General features: G+C 37.1%; 1 protein-coding gene across 1 annotated transcript in view; it reads left to right on the top strand.

The window, feature by feature from the left end:
* The window catches only part of STK3 (serine/threonine kinase 3), a 129105-nt gene extending 105915 nt beyond the window's left edge, over nt 1–23190 (top strand). Inside the window, exon 11 of the mRNA XM_053951610.1 lies at nt 19862–23190. Within this exon, the coding sequence (XP_053807585.1) occupies nt 19862–20020 (159 nt within the window). The 3' untranslated portion in view covers nt 20021–23190. The remainder of the gene's footprint in view (nt 1–19861) is intronic.
* The last annotated feature ends 301 nt before the right edge of the window (nt 23191–23491 follow it).

Raw genomic sequence — 23491 nt, 5'->3', positions numbered from 1 at the left:
GATCCTGCCAACTGCTTTTGCAAGATTGACTGCTTTGAAAACATTGAAAAACACCCCAAAGCAAGCAAATAACCAACAAAAAAATAAACAAAACAAAACAAAAAAAAAAAAAAGAAGAAAAAAACCCACCACCACCCCCAAGAATACCCCAACTAGCTGTCAATCTGGAATGCAGTGTTCCTGAGAAGATACAAACATATAACATAAATCATAATTTAAGTAAGATCTGGTTTGTCTCCTATTATCAACAGTACGAGTTTCTTCAACTGAGCAAAGGTGAAAGATTAAAATAAGACACATTCAGTTTTTGAAGTCAAATGAAAACATGTTTGTGCTTGATACAATGGGAAATAGCTTGAAGAATACTATATTCTTAAGAAAGAAGGAAAGAAAGAAAAAAGGTATTTTAAAGTTTCCAAGAACTTTGTATGCAGGTGGTTGACAATTGAGTAAGTGTCAGGTATATAAGTGAAAGCTGCCTGTCTTAGCCATATGGGGTTTTTTAGGACTAGTTATATTTTGTTGTCTGATTATGCCATCAAACTTCATGCTTTGTTTCACCTTATACTCACCTAAGCACATGTACCTGTTGCCAGACAGTCCACAATCACAACTGACCTTTCAGGATATTTAAGTAGAATTTTTTTGTTCAATGCATTCATGAACATGGAATATATTTTTTAATTCATGAGTAATGTCTTGTATGCTTGATGTATTCTTTGAGTTTTTCTCCTTGCTGTGGTGGTTGCTACTGACTGCTTGCTACATTTGTACATAAAAAAAGCATGTGTTGCTTTTGAGGACAAAAGTACAGAGTAAGAATTATTATTTTTACTACCTTTCTTAGTAGCAGCCATATCTACTTGTAAAGCAGGCAAGAGATAGAATTTTGCTATAAAGACAGCAAGACTTTGTATCAGGTTAGGGAAATCTACAGGAGACATGCCAAGAGTATTTTAAATGTCTTAAGACTAGTTTGGGTAAATGTCAGACTCATACTGACACTAGTGCTTTACAAGTTATCTGTAGGAATCATTAATGGAGTATTTCCTGACTGTTCTGTACCAAAATTTCCTTTCTGTTTCTTCCTTCTAGAGTAGTTATACTAGGCAACTTCACATTTAAAGTATAGGAGGGCTTCTACTTTTAGTCTGTGGGAGGCTTATGTTAAGAAGTGACATCTTACTTTTAGAGTATACATATTTGAAGGTTAAACTCAGCCATGTTCAGTCAGAGCTTTGTCACAGTAGCTGTGTAAGACTTCTTCTAATTTCTAAATTTTCAAAGCAGCCACCTGAAATTAGTTGAATCCTTTAAATTAGCACAAATGTCGTGATGATGTGATATAGGGAATCTAAATACAACTGGGCTGCATTTCAAACTTTGCTTTTGGAAAAGCCATCTGCCTTACAGGGTAAGTACTGTGATAACTCATTGTGTGGTCTGAACCATGCACTGCGCTGGATGACTGTGGGTGAGAACCTCCCTTTCCCCTCAGCCTTTGGTTTCCAGTTCAGGTGGGGAATAATCAATCATAGCTGGTCATTTTAGTAACACCTTTTGACCTCAGTGTAACATGTTGGATAACATGAAGTAAAACTGGATGAATGGGTAGTCCTCATCACTAAAAAGTGTCAGTTACTTCAGGGGTAAGGTAGGTTTTCCTTGCGGTGCTGTAGAATCTCAGTGTTTGGAGAGTTTTAGTAGGCTCTGTGGTAACTTTGCAATACCTGCAGATTTATTTTCCCGCGTGTTTTATATTCCGTAGGTCTGCAGATGCCTTTCAGTTCACTGGACAGAAAATTTACTAATAAGCTTTCATTTCCTGTTGAAATATCTCCTCATAGAACTGTGAATGTTACTTAAGCTTTTATTTTAATTAGTTGTGTTGTTTTTAATTATAATCAAAATCTATCATAAAAAGTAAAAATAGCAATTGCCTCTCTGAAACATTTTAATTAAAACATTTTCTGAAGCATTAGGATTGTTGTCACATTTTCATCAGTGCTATCACAACAGTTGTGGACTGTGCTGTTTGTATACTGCTTTTAAATTTATTGTGGTTTTGATAAAGCAATGCTTTTGCACAGTGGTGAGAAGATGTGATACCAAGTTGCTGGAGGCTTTTCTGAGAGAGAAGATTTTGAATGCTTCCAAATTAAACCAGGGCTGCCTGACCAGTTAGTTGAACAAGTCAGAACTTCAGTAGTAGCACTGAAGCAACATGAGGATTCAAATAGGTGATACCTGAAACTTTTTTTCCAAAGATGGTATTTTTTCCTCTTCAAGGGTGTGAGGGCTTTTTAGAAATACAATTGATAAGTTAGATTGTGCTTTAAAATTCATTGTTGTATAACTTCAGCACTTGAGTAGGCCCCCATCTACACCCACAATTGGGCCTAGTTCATATTCTTCTTATAAATGTGGGGAGATCAAATTTATGTAGAGAATAAATTAATATGATACTTGGCTCTTGTTCTATTGGAACAGGGAAGAAATATAAGAACACAAGAAACTATTGCAATAGGTTACTTTGTAAGATGACATTATAAAAAGGTTTTCAAAAGCATTTATTGTGTGGTCTGCTGATGATGACATCATGACAGATGATTGTAGGCATTTGGCATTTAAAGAATATTGTGAAGTAAGAAAAAAGTTTACAATTTCATTTTCTAAGTCTACAAGAAATAACTGGTAAAAAAAGCTTTGCTTGCTGGTACTACATTTTCACTTGTTGGGTTTTCAGATGTGGTGCCATTTTTTGGTATAGGTATTGGTATTGTTATTTTGCTGTCAAATATACTGTGAATCCTAAAATGTGCTGAGGATACACCATCTCTGAGTTTCTTCTAAGATACTATGAGTACCAGAAAGAGAAAAGCTGCTATGCTGGTTGACCCTAGTCCTGCAGAATCCCCTACTCTTGCATTTAAATTACTTGTTTACAGTTTTGCACACAAACTGAATTTGAGGAAACTACTAATCCTGTTCCAGAGCTTTGGGGAAATACTTTATATAATTTAGAAGTTGTACTGTATAAAATCAATTTTATTCACTTTGTCATAAAAGCACAGTCATCTTTCATAGATTTTTGTGATCTCTCCCCCAACCTATACTTACCTAAAATGGGATACTTAGGGGATACTATGTGCTTTCTGCTAATATTTAATCATACTGGTGTTTTAAATTTTTAATCACCCTGTACAAAGATTATTTTTGTGCTATCTAGCTGTATAATATTTTTCATCCATTTCTTGAGGAAATTAGACTTATATTATTGTGCTGTTTATCCTGATAACTTTTGAGTCATATTGACCAAATTTGACCTCCACCAAAGGTGGATGTTTCAAAGGAAGTTAATTTGCTCCAAGTTTCAATACTACTAATTTGCCTCTTGAGAAGAGGGATCCAGATCAATACCTGTGCTTGGAGGATGAGTTGTAGCCTGAAGCCCATAGTCAGCTGTTGTCTTTGCCATGCTGAAAGGTTGATTGTGGCCTCAGTAGCTTGGAGCCAGGGACAGATGGGTGATGTACCCAGGAGATGGGAGCTATGAAAAGACTGAGGCATGGCAGAAGGGGACACTGGCTCATTTCTATTATTTCCATGTATCAGTCAAGCTGAGTCCAGTCATCATGCTCCAAAAATGTCCAACACCGCCTTGTCCTCCTCTCTCTCCCAGCTCACCCTACAGTTGCAGAGTTGGTAGATTGTCATGTAAGGAAGCCTGAGGGCTTCCCACAGCAGGACTGGCCCTTTTGGCTACCTCCTGTGATTAGATCAGATTTTGTGTAGAATGAAGCTTCTTCTTTAGTCTCTATTCTTTTTTTATGCTGCTTCCAAGATTCTTGTCTTTCATTAAGTTGCATCTCACCTGAACATTTTATGCAACAATTCCATTTCTTATATAAGGGTTTCCATATGTTTGCTGTATCAAATTTAAATATACCATCTTTGAGCTCCATTTTGATGCCATCTGCTTTTTTGTCCTTCTTTGAAACAAGAGAGATGTAATAAAAAAGTGGTTTTCCTTGATTATGCTCTCAGTACAAGGCAGTGGATAACATCCAAAATGGAGTTTCACTAGAGAGAGGTTTGATTTTGGCTTTGTTAATTCTTCAAACAAAGAGCTGTAAATAAATTATTTCTTGTACTGTACACAAAACTTTGCATTCGACTGCTCTGTGTGTTGACTTTAGCTGTGATACAGAGATATCTGTATAACGTTTTTATTTTAGGAGAAATAAATGTGTTAAAGATGTTTTGCTCATAGGTAAGAACGTCATATTATCCAGCCTGTATGACTTCCATGTTAAACAAAATTCAGGCTTCAGGGTGTTTTCTCTGAAAGGTCGTTGGAAAGGTGAGGAGCAGAGATGAAACGATATCATCTCGTGTTTACGTTCATTATACAGTGCAGTAGTGGGTTGACCTACAGGAAAATAGATCCTACATTTGAATTCCTTCATAACTTCCTAAGTCAATTGTTAGTTCCTTCTGCTGGAGGGAATTTTAGAAAACTATGTAAAACTGGCAGCAATTTAGCTATTACTGTATACAGGTTTGAGGGCTTTTGACTATTTATATCGTGCAACACTGCAGCAGTATTGTTACAAGCAGAAGATTTAAAAAAACCCCAAAAGTAAAACAAGTTTCTGTCATAATCTGTGCTGAATTTTTATCTAACGTGTTTTAGTTTTCTTAGAGGATTCAACTGATCTGCATGCAATCTCTGTTGGAGGACACTGGCACTATGCCATACAACTACTTTTTAAATTTTCCAACATTAACTGCCCTTTTCTGTTTCTCCACCTTTTCATAATTCTGTCTATGAGCTTTTCTGTGCCTAAAATTTTCCTTAAGGCTAGAACTGACACAACTTGTTCTATTCTTATCTGTTTCTATGGCATTTCATCCTTTATTGCTTGGTATTTTCTTACACAATTTTCTATGGTTGTTATGGCAACATTAAATAACAAATCTGTTAATTTTCAAATTATATTGCTTTCAAAATGTTGCATGATATTATATTGGTGAGAAAGAGGTAAAATATTTTCAGCATAATAAAGCAAATTAATGTGGTTAATTAATTTACCTTGTAGTTTTGCAATGTGGCTGCTTCTAGGCAACTTATTATGCACTGTGATTCTACTTAGGGAAGTATAAATAGAATACATTTGTTGAAGTAGGAGATACTGTTAAATTGCTGAAAATACTCCTTTGCTATTATTATTCTAATGGCCAGGGTCTGGTAATCGTGACTGGCATTCTAACAAAATCATCACCAACCAGATTAGTAGGCATTTAGTTCATAATTACTAGGATTCCTTGTGCAATACAGACCATCAAATGACATAAATACACTCCCAGAATGGAAGATAATTGGAGCTATAAATGTTAAAAATCAACAGAATAAGATCTTTCTCTTAGACTGTATTTAAATCAATAAGAGATACTGATGGAGGAAAGAGGAATATGGTTTGAGATTGAAATAGGTAAGAATCTAAAACTTCTGCAAATGGAGTATGAAGTCAGATTCAGTAATGAAAATGGAAGCAAAGTTACTTCTTTTACAAAACTGACTGATGGACCAGTTCCACAAATATTTTGTATGCAACTTGGTAATGTTGCTACTTTAAAATACCTCTTCCTATGTTTTGGATTTTAAAATATTGTGAAGTCATTTTTTTGCATTTTGTGTCTTTTAATGGAGCCTTTGGTGAATTTGACATTCACTGTAACAAAATAATTTAAAAAAAATTTCTCTAACACTGTAACAAAATAATTTTAAAACAATTTCTCTAATGTATTTAATTTTACAGCATTGTAAATTCTCATAGTTTATACAGTATTTGTATTTTCAACTCCGTGCAAAAAGGCGTGTGTGTCAGATGAAGTTAGGACTATTATAATGAAAATCTTACCTTTTCAGTGATGTCAAAAAACCCAACAAGACACTGCTTTCTTAGTGTCTATAACATTCTTAAATTACTCACGTAATTTCTGTGGTGATAGGATGTTGGGACATCAAGACTTGGATTGCACTCTGATTTCCGACTGTAAGAATGCAAGTGTCAAAGACATTAAGCAGAAAAAGTATAGTTTTTCCTCCATCAGACCTGAGCTGGCATTGTGTTTCTCAAAGGAAAGAACAGTTGGTTAGTGAGTCCACTACTCAATATGTGGCGTAGTTCAGCAAGGCCGTTTGTATTCAAAGCTGTGGCAGCTTTTCAGAAGGTGGTGGCTTAATGCCAAAAGCAACTTCTCTGTCACTGATAGAATCTACTCAGAAAATCATTTGAGTTTCAAATGAAAACACATCTCTCTGGGTGACAAGGGAAGATGATACTAGTGCTGGGGATTCTTTAAATAATTACATTTTTGAGGGACTAAGAATTTGCTGCTATAAGTTAATGCCAGGTTTTAAACTATCTGAGGTAATGTTGTTTTCTGTTTGTGATGGGATGTAGAAGTTATAAAGATACTCATGATTCCTCCCCATTCCTGCATCCTTCTGGGACGTAAGGTGAATTTCTTTTGTATCAATTCCCTAATGTATGCTGTATATTTACATCTTTCTTAGAGTAGGGGTTTTTTGACAGTAAATCCTAGTGCTCATGTCCAGACATGTGCAATAACTGGATCAAGAAATAACCCATGTGCATTGTTAAATTAGTATTTAAAGTCCAGGACAGATACACAGTTTTTTGACACTAAACTTATGTTTCCTGCATCTCTTTAAGCTCATGCATATCCATCAGATCTGTCAGTGATAAGGCAGTTATTCACCCTCCTTTTATTCTACAAACTGAAAAATGATACTTAATACATGACCAGTCCTATAAATTTGTACTTTGTCTGTCTTCAGTGTTGTATCTTTGAATGCAGGATACCATTTAAACTGAGGAATAGTTGTTCTGTAAGCAGAAACCCCAGTGATGTACTGTAAATAAATTGTGAGGGCATTTAATAACCTCAATGTTTGTATATTCATCTTTATTTTGGAAAGGCACTGCTATGAAGATGGTCAAAGCTACTGAACTGCTTTTACAAGGCACTGCAAACTGAAATACATGTGTTTTTTTGGTTTTTAATCATAATTTTATTTAAAGCTGAGCCTGTGAACTGTATAGCAGCTGACTGCATTGAGCATGGATTTTGTTTGAGTACTGGCACCTTGCATTGGAGGAATGCATTTGTCTCGCTCACATTTTTCTTGTGCTTTTTATGTGGTCTAGGAATGAACTGGGTGGGAGTTAACATTATTTCTTGCCCTGATAGTTAAGTTTGGAAATAATATAGGTGATGCCTTTGGTTCTACTTCAGTTTCCAAACTATAAACACAAAATCAATTCTAAAACCTGGACTGAATTCCCAACAGTTTTTCTTGAGAGGGATCTAGACTAGAAGCTACAGACACTAGAAGCTTACCAGTATTCTGCACTTGAACATTACCAATGTTTTCATTGTTGATATACTATGCAATGAATAAGGTTTTATGATTGTTTTCTTTTTCTTTATGGATTTTTAAGTCTAGAAAACAGAGCCCTTAATTGAACCCTAGATAATCATTCCAGAGATGGATTGGAATACTGGCAGAGAGGCCAGAAAGATTCTATTGAGATGTGGTTCACATGCAGAGGGTTTGCAGAGCTCATACCATTCCTGAGTTTGGGCTATGTCATCATCATCATTCACTCCAGAGGTGCAGAAGGGGAAGAGTGAGCACTCTAAATTTGAATGGGGATTCATGAACAGCGTTGGCACAAAAACTTGTACAGTACCTGTTAGCCTTGAGTAGTGAGTCAAAACTATATCTGCAGATTATGATCTGAAAAACCTAATTAAATAAACTAGTGTTGCTCTGTTCTCTGTGAGAAAACAAATAGATAAATACTTTGTAGACCTTCCTAGGAAAGAGTTCTGTGAAGGTAAGAAAGAGCTGTGCTAATTGTTGGCTTGGTCGCACTGATGTTTGAGTCACAGACAAAATGTTTGATAACAAAATATTTCTTTGGCACACGATTTTGGCAGTTCTAGACCAGTAAGTGACTATGCCACTGAATCATTGAATCTTAATGAGTAACTGTAGTTTCTAAATTCATAGAGAGTGAACATCATGCTTCTCACAAAGGTATTGTGTTTTAGAGACTAGATTTAGATTATGGTTGAGTGTACTGTTCAGTGTCTAGATTCCCTGGACTTCTTGTTCATTAAGATGAGTGGTCTGTTCTTTTTAACTTAGTTGTATGTTGGTACATGGAACTCTTGATTATCAGTGATTATCTTGTTCTGTATTTTCGGGATTTTTTAGTATATTATTTGCAATAGAGTGGTCTACTACATGTATGTAAAATAAGAGATACTGTATATTATTTAAAAGCTGCTAGCTAAGTGGTGTTATTCATAGATTATCCCTTTTCTGTATTTGTTCACTTATTTTAGATTTAATTTAGTCTGGATTAAAAGCAAACCAGTAGATGTCTGCTAGATTTAGCCCATCATACAGTGGATTTCATCAGGTTCATTGATAGTGTTTATTTATTATATGTTTTCCAAGTATAAGGATGGTGCATTTTGACAAAAGAAAAACCAAATCCACCTTAATGAACCAGCTGAAACTCTGTAGTGCCTGATTGGTATGATTTATAGATAGGACTTCAATGGAAGGCAGCATCAGGAACAGTTAATAAACTGTTGTTTTGGTGTAAAGAGATTTTTTTTTAAATCTGCTCAGTTCTTAAGCCTGAACAATTTTAATCAATTTTCATAGCATTAAAACTTCCCTGCAATTGAGATCTCCATTCCCTGTGGTTCAGGAAGCTGCTGAATGCCATGCAAGAGTGGAACAGTACCCTTCCCCTTCGGGGATGCCGTGGGCAAGGATGCTGCTATTGGGCACCCAAATCTTTTAGGAAAACTCTGAACCACATCAAACTAAATAGTAGTCAAGCAGTTCTGGCAGGGGAAAAAGGATTTCCAGAAAATATTTGAGGAAGGAATAAATAATTTTTGAGGAATTGTGGACGGAGACACATTCTTTAAAAGCCAGCAGTGCTTTTCTTTGATCTTTAAAGCTGTACAGAAGAGAAAGCTTGGTGCTGTCTGGTAAAGATGCTACAGGCTGGGGGATTGATTCTACCCTTGCAGTACACTGCAATCAGTCCCTATGTGCAGCATCCATGGGCTGTGTATTGGTGCTTAAGCAAGCTCGGGGTGTGCTTGGCTGTCATCCTCCTCCAATCCCTCTCCCAAGGTGATAACCTGCAGGCCTTCCTGAGGCAGGGTTCTCCTGCCTGCTACGATTAACAGCTACATCTTTCTGCTTAGCCAGTCTTTATTGAATTGCAGCAAGTTCAGATTCCACAATTTCTGATGTTTTGCAGACCTCTTTCAACTGATGTCTCAGTTTTCTTGGGAGTTTTTTGCTGCCTTTGCTGTATTTTCTTCCTTCTCCCAGTGATTAATAAACCTGTCAATTGTTGCTCATAAATTGCCCCAAGTTTTTGGACTATAGGATTTTTTTTTGTCTGACTTGTATCAGTAGTGTTTGAAACTCATCCTCTCTCATACATGACTTCCGGAAATCTTTCTGCATGAAATAAACCCCAGCAAACAGTATGTCTATAATTTTTAGATTTATTAAAGATAATATGTTATTTTCCCAGGTCCTTTCTGAATTGGCTGTTCTAAACTAAACTGAATTTTCTTCCTTATAAAGAGTATAACTAATTCAAGGTTTCCCAGCAAATAAGATACCAATTTGCTTGTGCGTTTTGGGTTTGGGGGTTGCATGTCTCTTCCAACAGACTTTTCTTGTTAGGAATATTTAGTTTTGTTGGTTTAGTTTTGAATATCAACCTTTTATGCTTCTTAGAAGATTGGGATTCACTTGTATTATCCCTCACTAGGGCACTATGGTTTGGCATTTAAAATTCTTTTAGCCTCTTGTATTGCTCTTCAGGTTAAATGCTTTTCTCAGTCTGAGGGTTACTGCTGTGCATGCATTGTGTGTCAAAACTTACTATTAAATGAGTTTGCATTTTTCTTTCTATTTTAAAAATAATCTTAAATGGACTATTGAGGAAAAATAGCTTTAAAATATATCATTATGTATTCAATGAATTTTTAGATTTTAATACAGCCTTTTTTAACCTCAGGGCTTCTACTTCAAGTTACTTACGTCTTAACTTCTCACTATATTTTTGTATTTACAAAATACTTCAGCAAAACTAGGAGCATCTTTCATTTTTTAATTTATCTTTACAGTGTTTTGGTGTTTAAAACAAACAGGGTTTTTAAAATGTTTCTCATCCATAATAGCTTATATCTTTGTTCTTAATACAACTTGCATTTATGTGTAGATTAGTAGAATTTTACAAAAATAAAATACTGTTATTTTCTGAATATTTTTTAAATGCTCTTTTCATGGAAGAATCAGATGTCAGGGAGGCAGTGGCTTAACTTGAAAAAACTTTTGGATACAAAGGCAACGTTTGGATTTATGCATCTGAATGACAGCTGCAGTAGCTGAAATGTGATATGGTGAATTCAAGGACACTGTGAGATACCTGCTGATAGCTGAGCTCAGGATGAAGGATAATTTAGAAGCACTTGCCCTGGAGAGCTATGGATTAATAAAGACTAAATACTGACATTTGATGCTACTTACTTGCTACACTAAGAGCTTTAAATAAAGAGTCCCTTTTCCCTTTAAACCTTAAAATCTTTGCTTGGTGATATTTGAAAGGATGTTTTGGGTGTTATTTTGGAGGTTTTTTCTTCTCTTGCTTTTTTTGTTTCCTCCAAAAGCAAAGGGGGCTGGGGGGGGAATCCTACATATTTTTAAATCAGGTGTAGTAGCTACTTTGCCATCAACACTGTGTGGATATATTTGCAATGAAGTTTAAACAGCATGGTGAGTATCCAGATGGAGTGTTTTTCCTAATCTTTAGCTTATTTACTCCGTTGGGAGCTTCCGTAAACATTTATAGTATTCTTCAGGACAAACTGTACAATTAAGCTTGAGATTCCTGGTATAGAAAATCACAGGATATAAAAAGCCACCAAGATTTTCTTTAAGGGATTCCAAACTGTGAATTTTTGCCTGTGATACTCAAAAAGTAATTTTAAAAATGTCTGTGATGGATGATGAAATTCTAAAGAGAAGGTGATAGCAAATTAAAGTGTCATGCTTCAGTTGACCCTAGCATGTAGTGTAACAATACACCCTGTGTAAATGACAGGGGAAAGAGAGATTGGTAGGAGTTTTTCCCTTCTGTACACTTACATTTATTTTTTACATTTTCTATGAGATACTAAGGATTTGATCTTGAAGGTACTTATTAATGGAAGTTTACTGGCTTCAGGGTTTTTGACGTACATTGCTTCAGTTTATTTCCCCATGTTCAGTCTCTTTCATGGTGCTTTATTTGTTTTACTCAAAGCTATACGCCTAACAGCTATAAGAACACCACATGGTATAGTAGGTAAAGCCAATGTAAACTATATTTGAAATGCTGAGGATATGATAAATCATCAATGCACACTGCCTTATTGTCTTGTCAGGAACTGGGTAATATTGCAACGGACATTACTGCTACTTTTACACTGCTGTTCATGATAAGCTGTGCTTCTCTTTAGATTTCAGTTCCAATTATCAGGATTGTTCATTAAAGTTTTTGACTACTAGATTTTTTCCCCCTGAGCTTTTCAGCCTTTTTAATTGCAGAAATATTTAGATTTTAGCTGCTTCCTGATGACTTAGAAATGAAAGGGAAAATAAAAAGACACTTCCCTTCTCTTAAAAACATCTTATTTTAGCAATCTAATTTTAAGGGTAATTTAATGAAAGTAAATGATTCAGCTAACTATTTTTGACTTTTAGTACTGGCAGTATTCAATGTGCTCAAAGGAGAGCCCTGGGCACTATTCAAAAAAGCATGCAAATGATAGTATAAACTAATGCTACAGAAAAGTCTGCTTTGTTCCTAGTGGTGATTCCTATTGAAATGTCACTTTGTATGAAGCTGAGAAAAGCCTCTTAGGGCTGAAAAATATTGATGGTGCTGACTAAGATATAGCTTTGTGTTGCTAAAATTATGTACAACTTTAATGTTAGAGCAGAGAGAATTCTACAAGTGAAAATAGGAATTAATCATGGAGAAGTTAAATACAATTTTATCCCTAAAAAAAATTTTAAAAATACATGAACTTGTCCATTTTTAATTTTCTCTTATATGCTTATTTTGCCCCCCAAGATGCTTAAGGTAGCTGCAGTCCTGTGGAATGAACTTTGGCTTGTGGCAGTTGTCAGTCCTTCACTCCTCTAAAGTGTTACAGTAAATGAGGTCCTTTTTATATTTGTATAACTTTGTGCATTGCAACAAGCATTCTTGCTCTTCAGACACCCTGAAATAAATGTTCTCGCTTCATTCTCCATCCCAGTTTTTCTTGTGACTGATTTGCTCACTGCAGTGACAGCAGGGGATGGCAGCAAGTTAGAGCTCTGCTGTGTGGCCAGTGGGTGCCTGAGACAGCTCATCCTCAACTGGCACTGCTTAGGCAGGGTCAGGAGGATTTGCTGTGTAAGCAAACATAAAGCAGTTCTCATTCTGTTGCTGCATGGAAGCAGCTGAACAGACAAGAGTAGCTGGGGAGTATTTCCTTGCACACAAGCGTGTGACAATGTTTTCACTAGTGAGATTCACAGATTTTGGATGTGAATTCATAGTAGAGATAAATCGGGCAGAAAGACCCATCTTGTACTTTTTGGATTCTGACTAAGTTTAACTTTTTATACCAGTAAAAAAAAGGGAGTTTGAAGCCATCAGTGGAGCTCATTCCACTAGAGAAAAGTCTACTCAACAGAGGGAAGTGAACAGCTGGAGAGAAAAGTTTCTGTTACCTTAAACCACTAACACACAAGACAATCCAAGATATGCACTGGTTAAATCTTAGAAGGTGCTATGGGCAACCCCCTTTTGCAGTTGCCATTGATGGCAATAACTAGCCATTCTGTTGATAATTCATACTGTAGGAATTGCTAGCAGATGGGGAAATAGATGACTCAGAATATAGTATTAAAAATCCATATTTTTTTAATCAAAGGCCCCTAAAAGGCATGTTGCATGTAAGATTCATTTAAGCAGTTGCTAGGAAGAAATTGTTTTTTTCAAGTAAACACAACAAACTTGATAGAGATTACTTTTTGATTGAATATCTGTTTTCTTAACAATTTAAACCCTGAAAATACATTTGCTTGTTTTTGTTGCATCAGCTTAATAGCAGTATTTCATAATTTACTTTGATAGACTGGAGGTTTGCAATGGTAACTCATGCATTATGGAATTAATAATGAAATCTACTTTTATCATATTGAAAACATGACTGGCAGAGAGGTTTTATTTACCTCTCTTGCTGTCCAGAATGGATTAAGATTATAGTGTTCTACATCCACCACAACTTTGGCTTCTGCCCTCTGAAAAGTTTGGATGTCTACAGATATGAGCTAGCCAAGTATAGCTGTTGAGTTCCAGACCTCCTCACCTAAATCCATGGACTGCAAGCACCACCAAGTATCTTAGAAAATCGGTCCATCTTTCTGGCTCCTGTGCTGGACACATGTGGTATCCAGTAGTCGGGATTTACATTGTACTCTTTGACTTCACAACTTCTGAGAGTTCATTTTTGATTGTACCTTATCTCCTTCCTTCTGAGCTTATTATTGCTCAGAACTCAGGTCTGTAGACAGGAATGCACACCTATTTTCCAAGTGCCCCTTTTGGCCAGAATTTTCCTCAGTATGGTTTGAGGAGGATTGTAAACAAAATACATAAAGATACAGCGTGGGTCCTCCTGCAGGCAGTAGTAATGACTGCAAGTAATTATTCTTTGGTTTGCTGAAAATAGTGATCCAAATGAACCTGGTCCATATGGAATGCAGGAAGTTAGACCAAAAGACAAAAAAGTAAAACTTGTCGCACTTCCCTTGCAGAAGTTTGGTTCTGGGAGGTGAGTGCATCAGTGTGTGAGAGAAGAGTTCCTTGCGTGTCACTGTTTGAAGACACATAAAAAAACCAATCTCACCTGAAACCAGTAATGACCAAAGTAAGAATGTTTTTGGCATAGGTGTATTGGGTTTGTGTGGCCAGGTTTTGGTAGCTGGGTGACTTCTGTGAGAAGCTGCCAGGAGCTTCCCCCATGTCCAGCAGAGCCAGTGCTAGCCAGCTCTGGACCTGCTGCTGGACAAGGCTGAGCCAGTCAGGAATGGTGGTAACACATTTAAGAAGGAAAAAAAGGTATTGGCTGTGGTAATTGTGGCCAGAGAAGAGCAGAGTGAGACTATGTGGGGGCAACAACTCTGCAGACACCGAAGTCAAGGGAGAAGAAGTGAGGGAGGAGATTCCAGCTCCAGGCACTGGAGCTGAGGTTCCCTGCAGCCTCTGGTGAGGTGACTGTGCCCCTATAGTTCATGGAGGTAGATGGTGATACAGAAATCCACCTGCAGCCTGTGGAGAAGACCCACACCGGAGCATGTGGATGCTGGAAAGAGATCTCTGAATCTGTGGGAGGCCCATGCTGGAGCAGGCTCCTGGTGGGGACTTCCAGACCTGTGGAGAAAGGAGCCCATGCTTGAGCAGGTTTCCTGCCAGGACTTGTGATTCTGTGTGTGACTCATATCAGAGAAGCCTGTCCTGGAAGGCCTATACCTCATGGAAGAGTGACCCACCTTGTAGGAGTTTGTGCACACTGATGCCTATGGGATGGACTCACATGGGGGAAGTTTATGAAGGATTGTCTCCCATAGGAGGGACCCCACACTGGAGCAGCAGAAGGACAACTCTCCCTGAGCAGCAGCAGAAAAACAACATGTGATAAACTCATCAAAATCTCCATTCCCTGTCTCCCTCTGCCGGTGGGGGAAGGAGGTATAGCTGGGAAAGAGGGAGAGGTGGAGGGAGCTGTTTTTAAAATTAATTGACTTCTTGATATCCTGCTCTTATTTTGTTATAAGTAAATTTAATTTGTAGCCTCGATTCAATTCTGTTTGGCCCACGGTAGAGTTTGGTGAGTGGTCTGTCCCAGACCGTATCTCAGTTCAAGAATCTTTGTTCTATTTTTTCTCTCCTGTCCAGTTGCAGGAGTGACAGAGCAGCTTTGGTGAGTGCCTGGCACCCAGACAGGGTCAGCCCACTACAATAGGAAGTATTCTTCTGATGACATGCTAATTTGCACTGCATTCAATAAACCTTGCGTGATCATGCTGGATTATTTTAAACCCTGGGCTGATCAGCAGTGACTCCTACCACCTTCACACAAGGGCAGTGTGCCTGTCTGTGGAGCCCTGGTAGCTCTGACCTGTGCTCTGATGGCAACTGGAACACTTCATACCTGGAGCTGCCTCAACTTTCGGATTTTTACTGTATCCCAGCGTAATGAGGACAGTCACATTAAAAAAAGCTTGCTAATGATTCCTTATCTGTTCTGCTCCTTTTTAACTTTTACCTACATGTGGCCTTTCCTGGAAAAGACTCTAACCTATTACAAGTAAGATGAAAAATGAGCAAGGAGGAGTTAAATGATTGGTGTCCCATTTGCTAGAAGTTTGAGATAAAGTGTACCAAGTTTCCAGACTTACTGGTCTCCCAAGTGTGTGGCTGAGTTGCCTTTTCCAAATATTATAACTGAAAATTGTAGTTCAGTTAGAAGGTTAGTTGTGCTTTTATTCTGTTTGTCCCATTGTATGTTGTTGCTGCTGAAAGATACTTCAGCCACTGGAAACTTGGGTCAATGGAACTCCTTTCTGAAAAGTTGCCTTCTACCAGGATTTCCCCCTGGATCAGGGAGAGGAGAAGGTGGAGGCAGGAGCTGCTGGCACTCAGCTTGCAGCACTGGGAGCTTTTGTCCCGTAAGGATGACTGTTGTCTGGTCTCTTCATAGGCAAAGCTGATTTCCCTTGCTCTAGCAAAGCAGAGAATTTCAGTGAGGCTTCTTTGCCTGTGACTGTGTTTTGAGAATACATCAGCTTCGAGGAGAAATTATTTAATTCCATCTGGCTCTGGCAGTGTTTGACTTCCTTGTTTGATTTGCTTCCGTTATGCACTGTAGCTTTCTTTAATGATTAGTTTAACAAATACATCTTTAAGGAGAAAACTTTTACCTTTGTACACCTAATCTTTCCTCTGGAAAACTGGGTAAGAGTACTCACTCTAAAAGGCTGTGTCTGTATGTGGCATTCTAAGTTGGAGTTTGGACTATTCCTTTCCCAAGTCCCAAATGTGATTACCTGGTAAAAGAAAGGGTCCCAGTGAAGGCAAATGCTGCTACCAGAAACTCCATTAAGACCTCTGTCTTGGAAGTGGCCCATCCTGACACTAATTACTGTCTCTTGGGTGGTTGTGGGTGTTTGATCTCTGAAAGGACATGATTCAGTCCATTATGTGGAGTGGTAGAAATGGAATTATCTATTATTGTCACACAAATGCTATCCTGATTACAATGGTAATTGTAGCAATTCATTACAATTAACAGCTTTTTAAAAGCTCCTGAAATAAAATTTGAAGCCTTTCTGAATTCTTGTAGCTTGTGCAACTGAATGCTTCCCTCTCCCTTCCCATTAATGCCAGTAATGCCAGTAGTTACTGCTACAAGCTGCTTGGTGAATTATTTATGGCAGTGTAAATTCCAGACTGTTTGCAAGTGGAAGTAAATGAATGCTGAGCTCTATTGCTTTAAGAATTTGAACCAAAATATTTATTCATGCAGGGCAATAAATTACATAGGGGTAATGAAATATCTTGTTTGAGATATTTCTACACATCTTATTTGATATATTTGCTGTTGCATTCAGTGTTTGGATTATTGCAGGCTTTTAGGGTTTGTGAGATAATACCTATAGCACAGACAGAAGTCAAAGAAATATATTTTTAAATTTGCCAAGGAAACATATATGTGCACAGACAGGGACACATAATTTCCCAGATTCAGCTGTGGCTGATTAAGTGATTTTCTCATCTGATGTCAGATAGGTGAGACCTTCCTAACTCTTCTGTTTTCTGTGACTTCCTTCCTTTAAATGTCCTGAGTATCAGCCATTCATGTAGATGAGTACTGTGGCTATCTGGATCTCCTGGGAGACATGTCTGAGATAATTCTGAAAGATTCTTGGTCTCTGGCTTAAAAAATTCATTTTCTTTATATTTTAATATTCATCCCAGCTGTCTGTGATCTTTAAAGAGTAGTTAATTCTGTTTGCTGGCTCAGTTTCTTGATTGAAATTTAAATAAAAACTCACCCACCACATTCTTCTCTGCTAATTTATGAAAAAATGTTTTTCAGAGCAGAATAATTATATGATTACATTAGATGGAATCTGTTCTGTGCAGTTTAAGCTTGATGTCTACAGTGGTGACTGAGAGAGAATAAGTGGCTGTCCAGAGTGGCCAAGAGTGGGTAGGGACTTCATCGCTGGCAGTTCTCACAAAACACACGCGTGAGATTATTCAGTGTCTGCCTTAGGCATGTGCTAGTCTGTGGAGCCCCAAAGGCATTATTCCTGTCACATGTGCTAAATGCATTATTCCTGTCACACGTGGGTTTATTGCTCCTCTCATCTGTGCCGTGTTGGGATCAGTTTAACAGTGGAGTTGGCACTGACATCTATTCCCATTATACTTAAAATCTCTGTGACTTAATTCCTCTAAGAGAGTATCTTCACTGAAAAATGTGTCACATGCCAGTTACATATATCAATGGGCTAAAAATTAAATAGAATAGTGCAGGCTTTTAATATTTTCTTTCTCTGGAAATGAAAAGGTCTTTTTCTGCAGAAGTCTTGGTGACTGAGGAATTCCTTTCCCCCATCCTTTTTTCTATATGTCAAATGGGAGGAGTGCAGTAAAATGGATGATATTTGATGCCTTGGGAGGCAACTCTTTCCTTCATAAGGAGAAGAAGAGTCTTTGGGAGAGGGCAAGGGAGGGCAAACAAAGTGTCACAAGGAGGGCAGCAAAGATGGTGGTGAAGGGTCTGGAGGGGAAGCCATATGAAGAACATCTGAAGTCACTTGGTCTGTTCAGCCTGGAGGACACTGAGGGGAGATCTCACTGCTATCTACAACTTCCTCTTGAGGGAAAGAGGAGGAGCAGGCACTGATCTGTTTGTGGTGCCCAGTGACAAGACTCAAGGGAATGGCCTGAATTTGTGTCAGGGGAGGTTTAGGTTGGACATTTCAAAAGGTTCTTCACCCAGAGGGTGATTGGGTGCTGGAACAGCTCCCCAGGGAAGTGATCACAGTACCAAGTATCTGATGTGACTCTTGGGGCTGTACTGTGCAGGGCCAGGAGTTGGACATTGATGATCCTTGTGGGTCCCTTCCAATTTGGCATATTCTGTGATTGTGTAAGGCCAACATTGCTGAGCACATCTGAAGTCTCATACAGATCTTGGGATCTTTGGTCCTCAGAAATATTTTGACATGTGGGGTTTAATTCTCTTCTTCATTAGTAGCCTTATGGTTAACATGATGTTGCATGAAAATATGTGTCTTTTCCATATGCTCTGTTACGTGTTTCTGGTATGCCCACTCTTTTTATTAGGGCTTTAAATTATTTGTTTACTATGTGCAGTGTAGTAGAAGTCATAATGCTGGGGTTTGGACTGTATGTAGCAGTACGTGTTGCTAATTTATTTGCCTCAATTGCTGATAAAAATAAAGATCAAAAGTAGCAGTTAATTCCTCAGGGAAAACAGATCAGATTGTGTTGATAGAAGCCTGCCCTAGATTCATGAATGAAGTATTGACTCATTGGTAGTTGATTCAGAAAAGTATTTTTTTTTACTCATGAGTGAGATAGTGTGCTTGTTTGCAATGTCAGAGTATTTGCAAACAAAATAAAGATTATCCCTTTTGTAAGAGGAAATTATGTGTGCTATTTGAAATTTGCTGACTGTTTTTCACACTGGTGAAGAATAATGGCACATGGGTAATTCTAACAAAAGAGAAATGCAGAATGCCACTAAATTATATCAGGAAAAAAACACATAGGCCAGGAAAAAATGCATTTCAAATGCAGATCAGTCCCTGCAATAGCAGGTGGAGTAGTAGTGCCCAACATGCCCCAGTATCTGACAAGACTCCAACCTTTGTGGGCAGCAGCCAGCAAGGCAGTGAAGTCATTTACTTGTTGTATGATCACTCACTTGTAATGAGTGAAATGTAATGAACTGTTAAACATTCTGAGAAAATATTTTTGGAGAGAAAAGAACTTGGTCAAAGGTAGCCCCCCCATGAATTCAGGAAATTATTTAATATATTACTTAAAACACTGTTAGCAATTTGTTTTGAGTAGTTCTGACAGCTGTCTGTTGAGGAAGATGCCTTCTCATTCTTATCCGAAAGTACCCCTAAATATCTGTCAAGAGTATTACTTACAGCAGCAGTGTATTTTTCAGGCTTCTATATGAAGTGCAATATAATTTATATATATGAGTGTATATATATGTATTTGTATTCTGTGGCATGCTTTTTTCAGCCTAATGAGTTAAACTCCAGCCCTGTATTTATTTGTGATTTATTTGCAAGGTTTGAAAAAGTTTTTTTTATTTTAAATTAAATAAATGTACTATATGTGTTTGCTTTCATAGGCTTTTATTTACTGTGGAGCACACTAAGGCTTTTGGCTATATCAACAGTTATTTTATAGATATATATATATATATATAGTATACATACACTCTAAGTGTGTAAAAACCCTGCAGCTGTAAATTAAAGGCTTATGAAAGGCAATGATTTTCTTTTTTGTTGAAAACATTTTCTAATATTTTTTGTGGGATTGTTTTTTGTTTGGTTGTTTTGCAGTTAAAAAATCTGAGTTTAGAAGAATTACAGATGAGATTAAAGGCTTTGGACCCTATGATGGAACGAGAAATTGAGGAACTTCGTCAGAGGTACACTGCAAAGAGGCAACCTATCCTAGATGCAATGGATGCGAAGAAACGGAGGCAGCAAAATTTCTGAGTTTGTTTTCCTTCCAAACATAGAGTCAGTGTGGACACTGTTAACTTTGTAAGTCAGAAGGAATTTGATTATGAGAGTTTTCAATAATCCAATCTGTTAAATTTTCCTTCACAAGCAGTGACAATTGCAGCAGTCAAGAATATTCATATGGTGTTCTGCAAAGGAGCAAAACACTTTACCACTTGTTTGCATTTTCAAATGTTTAATGTAATAGAGGTTTAATCTGTTACTTCCCAATCTTTTCAGGTGTGTAGTGGTAACTTGGTGTTGTACACTGGGAATTGTGTTTTGGAGCACCTGGAATGATTTCTTGATTGTGCAGCACTACCGAGCCTTACATAACAATGTATTTTTCTCCCACTTAGTAGCATATTTATTATGTAATCTTTGGTTATGCTATTTATTTTATGCCTATTTTCTGTTGGGAAGTATTAAGATAATATTGTGGAGAGCAGAGTCAAATTAGATAAACTTGCTATTGTAGTATAATGAAAAGCTGCTCACCACTGTATTATCTTTTAAAACTCCAATTTCAACACGTATCCTGATTCAGAACAGCAGTTGAACATGTATCCAGCCCATTCATAGCAGTAAAATTTGGGAATAAAGTAATAGGCACATGTTTTTCTGCCCTCCTGAATCAGGAACTGTTGTAGTTGAATAGTACAGTTGTTACACTACAGAGCATTCTTTGAGAGAGGATTTCTGTCATTTGTACGCACACTGAGTCAGCTGTGATTAAACAAGAAAACAAGTGCCTAATCAGTTTTAATTTTTGTTATTCAGGAGAAGCAATACTTACAGTCACTCCTTAAGTGTAAACTTCCAATTGCTATTGCAATTCTGACCAGTATAAACCTCTATTTTGCACCGTAGTTTTATAATGAAGTAACAGCTACACTTTCTGGATATGTTTTGTTTCATTTGGGGTTTTTTAAATCACTGTTTTGAGGGGAGAGGGGAATTATTAATGCTTTGGGGTTTGTTTGTTTTCATATTGTAGTTACAAAGGGATAGTAATTTAAAAACCAAAGAAAATAAATTGAATACTTATATTTAATAAGTATAGAAAAGAAGCAACATTTAATAGTGTTCTGGGGCATTTGTCCTGCAATTGCTAAACGTTCAAAATTCCTATAGTCTTCTGTTGGTAGATTTTGGGGACTCAGAAATGCAGGACCAAGCTCTAAATAGCTTTATACAAGTTCTTCTCTGGTTTATGTTGTGGAATATCTATTGGTAGAATTTACAACATTGTAAGAAATATTTCAGACTTTGCAGAAAATGTGATCCACTCTCTGAACAATCTACTGTGTTCTCTATTGAAATCTTTACTATTGTTGCCTTGTATGTAAATAACTTCACTGTGATAGTCATACTTCTTTAAACAATACAGCTGAAAAGATCTTTGCATTCAGCCTTCAGCTGTTAAACTTTTAATGGTGACTACTGTATGGGCATCTTCTGTTAAACATTTTCTGGAAGTTAGTAATCATCTCATACCTCTTAACATTATTTGTCAACATATGTGGACCATTTAGACGGAATAGTGCCGATTTTGGAAATGATGCATTGTGTCACAAAGCTTATGCCAATGGAGACAAAAAGTTCTTACAGGATCAGCATTCTACAGCCATGCTGGTACCAGTACTTGGGTTTGAGCCGTATACAGCCATTGCTGTCCTTGTCATTCTCTGTGTGTTGGCATGCACACCATGCTCTGACATGTAAACCCTAGAGGCAAATAAATCTTAATTGTGATTATTAGAACGTCCTTATCCTCAGCTCTCTTCATACTTCTTAAGAGCAATGACCATTCCTTGTGAAAATGCAAGAACACAGAAGATCCATAAAAATTACTTTAGGCAAGATAAAATGCACCTGGTAGTCCTATGCCTCACATTTATACAACTAAATGATGTAAAGTAAAAAATGGTATAAAACATATCACTGTGTCATTAGATTATAATCATAATGCAGGAAAAAATAACAGCACCAACTTCCCCCTATTACTATGGTTCTTATTTATTTAAAATAATTTCTACTTCTTAAGCTTTTCTCAAAAACTCAAAGGTGTGTGTGCATACATCGATTTGCGTGGATATACACACATATATATTCGTATCTATATATATATAAGAGAAATTATAGAATAGGTTTAAGCCATCAGGAGAGGAACCTAGCTTGTCTTTTCTTGGTGTGCCTTTTAAGCAAAGTGTCATTGTCTAGGCACTCTTACCTGCATCCTCAGCAGCTAGATTTTCCCTTACTCAATCTTAAACTTTTCACACCAAAAATAAGACTTTGAGTTTGAATAATGTGGCTTTACAATGTAATAGACAATAATATAAAAGGATCACAAATTTATTATTTTGTGTGTTCTGAAAACTTCAGTAATGTGGTACCCTAAAGATGAACTGTGTATCCCAAGGGACTCCAATGAAAGGCTATTTTAGACTAGAGCTGTTGCAGTCTGACATCTGAAAGCTATCAGAAGGTAAATGGCATCCTTTTTTTCTATCCTGATGTGTCTGCATAGAAACAACTAAGACTGTGTGCACATGCATGCACACAGAAATGGAATATACATGCATGAGAAAAATCTGAATACCATGAATAAAACAAATAAAACAAGCTACTTAAAAGGGTAAAAAATAGCGTCTGATGCACTGTAAACTGGGTAGGTACAGGATGTTTGTGACCAAAGAATACTTTCATGATTTAATATGAAATTAGTATGTTGCCATTCTGGTATGGTGCAAACTGCAGTCAGTGTAAAAGATGCCTTGAGCTTAGGAAGTCAGCATATGGACCTCTGAATCCTCTGCAAGCATTAACATTGTACTCAGAGATGGATGCAACTTATTTTTTCTTTCCTCTGTTTATATAAATTAATCAAATAATCCATGTTGTTGACTACACATCTGTACTGGAGGATGAGCATCTCTGTAAAGGAAAGCCAATAGAACAATAAATAAGATATTTTAAAAGCAAGCCTTGCAGGAAATCTAATAGAACTACTGACAAGTTAACCTTCAACAAGATTTTAACCAAGCAATTTCTTGTTTGCTTCTGACTTTGTATTTTTAGGTTTAGTAAGTTAAAACAATTTTGGAAAATCATTGCTTATTACTAAACATTTTTAATAAAAGCTAATTTTTCCTGTATAATTGTTGACTTGTTCATTCTAACTGAAGCAAAATTATCTTAATAGTAACCATTAATGTTAATTTCCGTAGTCATCCCTCATGTTTTGTTTCCTTTCTGTAACACTGTGAGCACAGAAACCCATGTCTCTCTAAGTCAGCTCTGGAAAGGATTTTTCCAGGTCACAACAGTACTGCAAGAACTAGAAGTCTGAGGATCCCATGAAAATGGATCAGGCCAGAAATCCTCAGTACTTTGTGGAAGTCCTTCTCTCTGCAATCTGATGTTGCTGAAGGCCTAATGCTGAGACAGCTGAGCACCACC

This window comes from Vidua chalybeata, chromosome 1 (assembly GCF_026979565.1).
Source record: "Vidua chalybeata isolate OUT-0048 chromosome 1, bVidCha1 merged haplotype, whole genome shotgun sequence".
NCBI classification, from domain to species: domain Eukaryota; kingdom Metazoa; phylum Chordata; class Aves; order Passeriformes; family Viduidae; genus Vidua; species Vidua chalybeata.
This window is presented reverse-complemented; position numbering and strand designations above follow the sequence as displayed.